Below are 9,315 nucleotides of genomic sequence, written 5' to 3'. Positions count from 1 at the left end.
TGACTTTCCATTCTCTCTGGCCCGTATTTCCATGCCTCGAAGAAGTCGACACGCTCGCCGGCTGAAAAGTACAGGTCAAGAGAGGGGCAGTGGACGTCTCTCCTAGCAATGATAGAAAACCGGTGGACAATGTCTGGTGAGCTGTCAATACGACCAGTGACCTCCCAGTCCTCTCCCCTATACCAGTTGATCCCCAAAACCTCGTTTGAATACTCTAGCCCGTTTCGTATGAAGCTTTCCCATACCCTCTTCTGGTCGTGGTACGAATTCCAAAGCTCCGGCAGGTATCCGCAGGCATCCAGACCCAGGAGCATCAGGTCATTGGGGCCCATAACCTGTTTCCACTCCTCTAGCCTTGAGACTGCAAGGGAGAACTCATCATTTCCGAACATTGACCCTAGAGAAAGGATGAGCTTGGGGGACTTGATAGCCCTTAGCCAGTTTAGGCCATCGCTAAATGCACCCCACAGGCCGAAGCATTGTACATATTGAAACTCGGGGATGAGCCGCTCCATTGTTCGTTCCAGTGCCTGCTTGGAAAGGTCAAGGGCGAAGTATTGAACTTCTACCCGAAGGCGCTCAAGATAGGCTAGGAGAGGCAACACCTTCCGAGTATCCCTGCGACAATGAAAAATCAGCGCTATTCACTGGAGCGTCATCTATGACAACATACCCACTACCCATGTCGATGATGGTGCATCCATCTACTACCCAATCTGCTATCTGGCTTTTGAACAAATTCAAAAGGTCTATTTCGTCCTGAGTTTGTCGATATTCGGGTAAACGGGTGATGTCCCCCCAAATCTTCAATCCCTTGGTATTATAGAAAAGTCCGGTTGGCAAGTCGCGGGGATTACCACCATTGAAACCTAGGAATTGGTATTCCGTTAACTCCTTGAGCGAGAGTTCTAATCGGCCGCCTCCAATGTCGATGACGGTTCCTGGCAGACACATCATCGTGCGGGTGTCCTAAAACGTACATATCTAATTAGACTGGATAATTGAGAGGGGCTAAACAAACAGTAATATTTCTAACCTGAAGAGGGAAAAACGAAGGCATATTTTCGATCACAGTCTGGTCCCCTTTCAAATAACTGCGTGGGTTATGACTTGAGTCTCTTTAAGGCTCTACCAAAGTTATATCTGTAGATATTGGCTGGATATGAATGGATTTAATGCAAATGGTGAGGAGTACAATGATCATATTACATCGACAAAAAGAAGTAGCCCTACACCTCCTTTTATATCCTGCTGCTCTATATTGAGGCGGCTGTTTATCGAGCGATGGAGTCATGGCGCAAGCTAGTGGCCTTACCACGAGGCATAAAACCCCAGATGGCCATGGTGGAAGCCTTTGGCAGGATTAGGGGAGTAAGACGGAGGAGGTGAAAAAAACGATTGAGTGTTATTTTCTCGTCTGTCCCTAAGGATTTAGTAAATTGCCCAAATATTTTTGCGCAGAAAAAGGTGATGCTGTGGCTGAACGGAGCTCATTGTCGGAGCCTTTGCTGCCTTGAGCCACGATTGGGGGATATACTAAGGCTTCAGGCGTTTGACAGAGGCCAATGCTGCGAGGCGAGAGGTAGCCTACATCGCATAGCAACTTATATCACTCATCAGTTGCCCTCTTATGCTGACGTCCGTATTTTGAAGAGCCAGTGTGATTTAGCGAAGGTAGGCTTTGACGGAGAGACTCAGCCCCTGGAGCACCAGGCGTCCCACAAGCAGTTACTGAAGTTCGTGACTTTCAGGCGGTGAAAGGTGCACATAATAATCGTCCTATCTCTGGGAAATCCAATATGCATGTCATCCGCCGTCTACCTAGTAGTCAGATCGTACTACCGGACACGGGCCGACATGGATATATGTACGTAATATTTACGGAGGAAGCGCCTGACAAGGAGGAAATTTTTTTTTCAAACAAGGCAAAGCAAAAACATAAGAATAGTGGCTTGTGCTTACCTATGAGGTGATGTATATATAGTATATTCATGCATAATGAGAACTACCCCATCTCTAGAAAGTTCAGGAACAAGGCACCAATCTTCATATCGAGGCCAGATGTAAATTTGACTCATTTTCCGAGCATTTTTGAGCCTTTAAACTTTACGCCGCTGAAATCCAATTACTGATGACCTTGACGAGAATCTAGAACCAAGAACGGTTTCTATCATTTAAGGCAAGGCCTATGAGATGTCCTGTAAGTCTCTTGAAGGGAGATAGACGGCGCATGCTCCCCCCTCGTTACTCCTGTCCCATGCCCATCGCTGAGAAGATTCCGGGTCCAGTTCTCCCTTGACCATTTTCTCGACGTAACGTCCAATATTGGCCATAAATTTCCATCCATGGAACGAACCTCCACTTACAATATAAAGACGCTCAGAATGTGGATGGGCACAGATAATAAAATCTTGATTTGGCGTCACAGCATCCCTGCTGACGGTTAGATTTTCACTCGTCGTGCGGAGAAAGAGACGGACCTACCAACACATCCTATAGAATTCTGGAATTAGGTTGCCCACATGTTGCCCATAAAGCATATTTTTGACACTTTGGACCTCGTTTTTCAGCTGCGATGGAACATCATGAGTCCAGGTGCTGTAGAGCGGATCCTCTGGCGGAGTAGAAATTTGCCGATGTAGACGGTCATGATGAACCATGTTGGTAAAACTTAGTTCGTGGGTGCATTTGAGTAGCCCAGCACTACTAGGGGGGATGCTCTCTCCTATGATGGATTAAAAATCAGATAAATGATGTATCATCGCCATGGAATTTTGGACAGGACAAACCAGGGGTATCTCCAACAGGATTCACAACAATTGGAGCAGATTCAAACTTGCGCATCTGATCTGTTGGAACGCGGTAGGCACCCATAATTGCTGCAGCAGCAACAATTCTGTCGCCAATTTGCAAGTTTGATCTGTCTGGAGCACTATTGGCCAGTAAGCTGGCAGTGCTCGCTCCGGTACAGAGGATAACATGCTGTGCATGCAAATCCAGATCTGTAACAGTTCTTGCGCCGATACAGCCTCCAGTCTCATCAAATAGTAGTCTCTCAACAGCAAGCGGGACATATGTAACACCCAACAAGACGGCGGACTTGATCACATTTTGCAACGCACTCTCTGCATCCCCCCATCCAGCCTCTGCATTGAACAAACACGTCTCCACTCCGTCCCAGCATGCATCGCGGAAAATACCACCAAACCGACCTTTGGCCGTCTCAGGCTCAATAATTTCAACTGGAGTAGAAGTCATTGGACTGCCTCTTTCAGAAGCTATACTGGTATAATTTCCCACAATCCTATTCACCTGTTCATGTGTTGTGGGGAACAGCATGCCCACCTGGTGAAAATACGGGCTAAAGACAGGATCAGACTTCCACACATCCATGGCCTCGAGTGCAAGGCGCATATAGAATGGATCCGTATATTCTGCGCGAATGATCTTGTTTAGATCATGGGCGGCTGCCGACGGGCAAGGGTAAGGAGTGCGGTCGATTAGAGTGATATGAGAAGCTGATGCAGGATCAGAGCGGGCAAGTTGCAGTGCGGCCGATGCTCCAAAGCAGCCAGCACCAATAATCAAGTATGAGCTGGAGCCAGGCGTGGTAGGCGATGGCTTCCGATTAGGCACCGAATCCATGGTGGTGGGTTAGCTATCGCTCGAGTAAACAGGCGCCAAAAACCAAGGTCGAGCCCAAGGACAACCAAACACAAAGGCAGAGTTTTCTCATCGTAGGCAGGCAGCCTTTTTTTTTTAAACCGCCTGCGATGAGACAGCAGGGGGATAGACGCCCAGTTGCCCAACTGCCCGGCTGCCCAATCCTACTGGTTCCCTCATCACACAAGCCCTTGCATATGGAGTTATCGCCTTGTTTCCATGCACGCCAATCGATGTTGAACCACAGTGCATATACTCCGTACACTCCGTACACACCTGCCGGGTACTATGTAGATACTACATAGTGTGTACATGGTCGCTTGATGTCTTCCGTTCGATGACGTAGGCGCTGAGCTTATATAAGCATAACCGGGAATCCAACCTTATCTGATCCTCGTTGACTTCTTTTTTCTTCTTTCGTTCTTCCTTGTGATGGTTTCAAACGTCTCGCGCCGCTCACCACGACGGTCCAGCAGTGCTTGCGGCTGTTCTCCTGGATGGTTTGGTTGTCGATGGCGGCTCCAAGGGTGTTTGGAGGCAAGGATGCTATGTAGGTACAAGGTTGGCACCCTCTCGTCCGCAGGTAGTTAACCGTTAGTTATTGTCTCTTCTTACTAATAGCTTGACTTAGGCGATCCACCCACGTTCTTGCAGCTGTCGTGCAGACAGGAGAAGACACAATATAACTAAGTGAAGGGGGAGAGTCTGCGAGAGCGACAGAGAGTGCCGCGCCAATCGCGCCTTTTTCCCGTCTACGGGCTTACATAGTAGATACCGGACTTTGCCATGGCTACCGCGGCCTCGCCCCGCAAGCTCGAGCTCGAGCAATTCACGTCCTCATGCTCCCCCTCCTGTCCGCAACATCCCGCTCGCTTTCAATACACGATGGCCGACTTTGCAGGCACAGTGTTCCTCTTCTTCGTCCAGGTCCTGCCCGGCCTGCTCTACTCGGTCATCACCTTCACCACCATCACCGTCCCGACCGCCCTGTTTACGCTCTTCTCCATGAGCTTGACCTTTACGATGAATTTCACCACCCTGTATGTACGGCCTTTCTCCCGTTATAGAATGACACGATAGCTAATATTTGACTAGACTAGTAATAACCCTGTTCTTGGTGTCGACCATCAGCTGGTTTATCCGCTACCGCTTCCTGAACATGTACGCTCACCTTCCTCCCGAGCCCAAGCGGCAAGAAGCCCAGATCGACCTCTTTCCGGATACCCAGGAGGGAGATTCAAAACCGGGGCTTGCCAATTACCTGGATGAATTCCTAAGCGCTATCAAGGTCTTTGGCTACCTGGAACGGCCGGTCTTCCACGAACTGACCCGCACAATGCAGACACGGAAGCTCATTGCAGGCGAGACCCTTTTGCTGGAAGAGGAGAAAGGGTTCTGCCTCGTGGTTGACGGTCTTGTGCAAATATTCGTCAAGTCAGCCAGGGAGCGTGATAAAGATGGAGATAGCTCTGTGGAAGAGTCAATGGGGGAGGAGGACGATCAACGTCATCGGAACCACCAGGGATATCGGTTGCTTACCGAAGTGAAGAACGGCGCCTCCATGTCCTCCCTCTTTTCCATATTGTCCCTATTTAGCGAAGATGTGAAACTTCGCTACCAGGAAGGAGTAGAGCCCAGCTCATCCAGTCCTGTGAGCCCAACGCCCTTCACCAACAGTCCTCGCTCTTCTTACAACGACCGTCACCACCACCGCGATATATCCCTCCAATCCAATGGCGGACGCCTCCCTACTGTCCCGCCCCTGGCACTGGATGACGCCACGCCATCCCCTCATTTCTCTACTGCTCATACCCCGCCTACCTCCTCCGCGCAGGATCGACGTGTTCCAAAGCGACTAAGAACCAACTCTATCCATCCGGATATTGTCGCTCGCGCTGTGGTAGACACTACCATTGCTATCATCCCCGCCAGTGCATTCCGCCGTCTTACTCGACTGTATCCCCGCGCAACGGCTCATATCATACAAGTCATCCTGACCAGACTGCAGCGTGTGACTTTTGCTACAGCGCATTCATATCTCGGCCTCACAACCGACGTCTTGAGTATAGAGAAAAAGATGAACAAGTTTACTTCGTTTGATTTACCTAATGACCTGCGTGGTGCCCCATTAGATAGGCTCAAGCAGAAGTTCCAGAGAGCTGTACAGCGGCTTGGCCCTGAGGAAGGGACAAAGGGAATTGCCCTGCATAACCCGGGCGTCCGTAACAGGCGGAGATCTAGTAGTTTTTTGCGGAAGGATGCATCACTAAATGCCAAAGCTTCCGCTACACAAGATCAGAATGCTTCGCCTAGCCCTCCTGCGCTGGATAGGGAGGCAGCCGGTGTCAGTCCGGGAGATCTGCTTTCCACCATACAGCTATCCCGGTTTGGCCCACGATTTGGCAACGAGCGCCGGCTCGCCGCACGAAGCACATTCCATGTCTCTAACCCAGGGCTGAGGTCTCCGATGCATGCTTCTCCTGATTCCAGCTCCCCAGGAAAACCTCTATTTAACTCTCCAGCCATTTCTCATGTCAATGAAGATAGCATCTTCCGTGAATCGATACTCGACTGCATGGTAAAAGCCTTGGGGCTAACAGCTACCACCCGAGAAGCCCTTCCACTTCCTAAAGGCTTTGGCTCCGCTGATGCGTCCCCGCATCTAGTCTCATACGACTCACGGAAACAAAAAGCTGTATTTAACAATGCATTTGGCTATATAGACCCTTATGAGGCGTTTGGGGACGGTGACTCCGAATCCCAGATGAGTATCTCCGTTACAAGCGCAGGTGGGACGCCACCAATTGCCAACCTGAAAGCCGAATTGAGTGACGAGATTGAGATAGTCTACTTTCCCAAGGGATCGGTTTTAGTAGAGCAAGGAGAGCGGAACCCAGGCCTATACTATGTTATTGACGGGTTCTTAGATGTCGGTATCCCGGTGAATGATAAAGGCGAGGACTTAATCGGTTCATCCAAGGGTGGTATCCATTCCAACGAACCATTATTGCCGCTTAGACGACCGTCGGGCGCCTCACAAGGCAACCTGTCTACACAAACACAGCGGAAGAAGACCTCCCGTCGGTCCTTGTATATGGTCAAGCCGGGTGATTTAGAAGGATACATTGGCTCAATAACTTCGTATCGATCTTTTACAGATGTAACAGCGAAGACGGACGTGTATGTCGGCTTTTTACCTCGGATATGCCTGGAAAGAATTGCAGATCGGTACCCTCTCGTCCTTCTCTCAATGGCAAAGCGGTTAACCAACGTTTTACCTCGCCTACTCCTTCACATTGACTTCGCATTAGAATGGGTACAGGTAAGCGCAGGCCAGGTAATATACCACCAGGGCGATGAGAGCGACTCAATATACATTGTTTTAAACGGGCGTCTGCGATCAGTCCTAGAGTCTGGTGACGGCAAAGTAAGCGCTGTTGGCGAGCATGGACAAGGCGAAAGCGTAGGCGAGCTCGAAGTGATGACAGAAACTACTCGACCTGCTACCCTACATGCCATTCGCGATACAGAATTAGCCAAATTTCCCCGCTCGCTTTTCAATAGCCTTGCACAAGAACATCCGGGAATAACGATACAAATATCGAAATTGATTGCCCAGCGCATGAAGCATCTTGTCAACACCAAACTACTCGAAATAGGGGGTGAAATGGCGCATGATGATGTAAACAGCCTTACATCAACGCTAAATCTAAGGACTGTTGCCATCCTCCCTGTCACATCTGGAATACCCGTAGTCGAATTTGGAAGCCGTCTGCTCAGTGCATTTAATCAGATAGGGGTCCCAGACGGCGTCGCCTCACTACACCAAGCGGATATTTTTAACCACCTAGGGCGCCACGCATTTAACCGTATGGGCAAGCTAAAACTTTCGCAGTACCTTGCTGATCTCGAGGAACGCTATGGCATGCTTATATATGTTGCTGATACCAGCGTCAATGCACCTTGGACGCAGACCTGTATCAGCCAGGCTGACTGTATCCTCTTAGTAGGCGTTGCAGGAGGCTCACCCAGTATCGGCGAATATGAACGCTTTCTCCTGGGAATGAAGACGACAGCTAGAAAAGAATTGGTCCTACTACATGCAGAACGATATTCACCACCGGGCCTCACAAGACAGTGGCTCAAGAATCGCATGTGGATTAACGGTGGCCACCATCATATTCAAATGACATACCGGGCGACCCCGGAACCTGCCTTACCACAAATTAAAAAATTTGGCACAGTGCTCAAGCAGCGTGTGCAGGTCATCCAAGCTGAAATACAAAAGTACACGTCGCGAAGAATCCGCCAGGAGCCCTTATATTCTGCAACGACGCCATTTAAGGGTGACTTCCATCGCCTAGCGCGTAGACTGTGCGGCAAATCGGTTGGTCTAGTCCTTGGAGGCGGTGGAGCTCGCGGAATTGCCCATATAGGTGTAATTACAGCTCTCGAGGAAGCCGGTATTCCCATTGATATTGTAGGTGGCACATCAATTGGTGCATTTATTGGTGCCCTTTACGCGCGCGATGCAGATGTGGTGCCAATGTATGGCCGAGCAAAGAAATTTGCAGCCAAGATGGGCAGCATCTGGCGGTTTGCTCTCGATCTTACATACCCATCTGTCTCGTATACAACGGGCCATGAATTCAACCGTGGGCTTTTCAAGGCCTTTACCGATAGCCAAATTGAAGATTCGTGGCTTGAGTTCTACTGCAACACAACAAATATCAGCCAGTCTCGACTAGATTATCATTCATCAGGCTATGTATGGCGATACGTACGTGCATCCATGTCGCTGGCAGGCCTTCTTCCACCACTCTGTGATGAAGGTAGCCTGCTTCTTGATGGCGGATACGTTGACAATTTGACTGTTGCACGTATGAAATCACTAGGTGCAGACGTTATATTTGCCGTTGATGTGGGAGCTATCGATGACAACACACCACAAGCATACGGTGATTCGCTCTCTGGATTTTGGACGCTACTCAACCGGTGGAATCCATTCACGAGCGTTCCTAATCCACCCACGTTATCTGAGATCCAAGCACGACTTGCCTACGTGTCGTCAGTAGACGCACTTGAACGTGCAAAAAATACCCCTGGATGTCTGTATATGCGTCCGCCAATTGACGGGTACGGGACACTGGAGTTTGGCAAGTTTGACGAAATCTACCAAGTCGGTTACCAGTATGGAAAAGAATTCCTAGAAAAACTTAGGAAAGAAGGGGCACTGCCGATGCCAGAGGAGACCGAAGAGAAGAAAAATATGCGAAGAACCATGGCACCAAGACGAGCGAGCATCTAAAATTATGAAGACGGCAGAGACACCGGAGGTCTAGAGATATCTTCATACCTGAAAGGTCTCTAATTTCTGTCCTTTCTATATAGTCAAGACGGTGGTCTTTTTTTTTTTTTTAATACCTTCATGCACCTGTCAAGATACCCCCTATTAGCTTCAAACTTATTACCATGTGTGCACCTTAGCATTAAGAAAACACTACGCCATTGACTCTCTATCATCTCTTTAGTGCGTATAGCGCAACAGTAGTTATGGGGTTTCAGCAGAAACTATTCGACGGCAAGGGTAATTGGTTAGTATATACAGTAGTTCAAAAAGATATTCCAGCAAAACTCCGACCTCCATGCCAG

The 9,315-nt window shown here is 49.2% G+C and overlaps 3 protein-coding genes across 3 annotated transcripts in view; 1 reads left to right on the top strand and 2 right to left on the bottom strand.

Annotated features, from left to right (window-relative positions):
* MCYG_02731 (DUF323 domain-containing protein) overlaps positions 1-1,343 on the bottom strand; it is a gene marked incomplete at both ends in the record, with an annotated part of 1,539 nt that extends 196 nt beyond the window's left edge. Inside the window, 4 exons of the mRNA XM_002849751.1 lie at positions 5-618; positions 674-969; positions 1,037-1,083; positions 1,316-1,343. Coding sequence (XP_002849797.1) covers positions 5-618; positions 674-969; positions 1,037-1,083; positions 1,316-1,343 — 985 coding nt within the window. The remainder of the gene's footprint in view (positions 1-4; positions 619-673; positions 970-1,036; positions 1,084-1,315) is intronic.
* Positions 1,344-2,186: 843 nt separating this feature from the next.
* Positions 2,187-3,645, bottom strand: MCYG_02730 (sarcosine oxidase; the record flags this gene model as incomplete). The annotated part of the gene is made up of 3 exons (XM_002849750.1): positions 2,187-2,433; positions 2,491-2,725; positions 2,790-3,645. The coding sequence occupies 3 exons, from the start codon at positions 3,643-3,645 to the stop codon at positions 2,187-2,189; spliced, it is 1,338 nt and encodes a 445-aa protein (XP_002849796.1).
* Positions 3,646-4,449: 804 nt separating this feature from the next.
* Positions 4,450-8,971, top strand: MCYG_02729 (swiss cheese; the record flags this gene model as incomplete). Its single annotated transcript, XM_002849749.1, has 2 exons — positions 4,450-4,703; positions 4,759-8,971. 2 exons carry the CDS (start codon positions 4,450-4,452, stop codon positions 8,969-8,971), a joined length of 4,467 nt encoding a protein of 1,488 aa, XP_002849795.1.
* Positions 8,972-9,315: the final 344 nt, after the last annotated feature.

This window comes from Microsporum canis, genomic scaffold, assembly GCF_000151145.1.
Source record: "Microsporum canis CBS 113480 supercont1.2 genomic scaffold, whole genome shotgun sequence".
NCBI classification, from domain to species: domain Eukaryota; kingdom Fungi; phylum Ascomycota; class Eurotiomycetes; order Onygenales; family Arthrodermataceae; genus Microsporum; species Microsporum canis.
The sequence above is the reverse complement of the archived record's forward strand: the minus strand, read 5'-3'. Positions and strand labels throughout refer to the sequence as shown.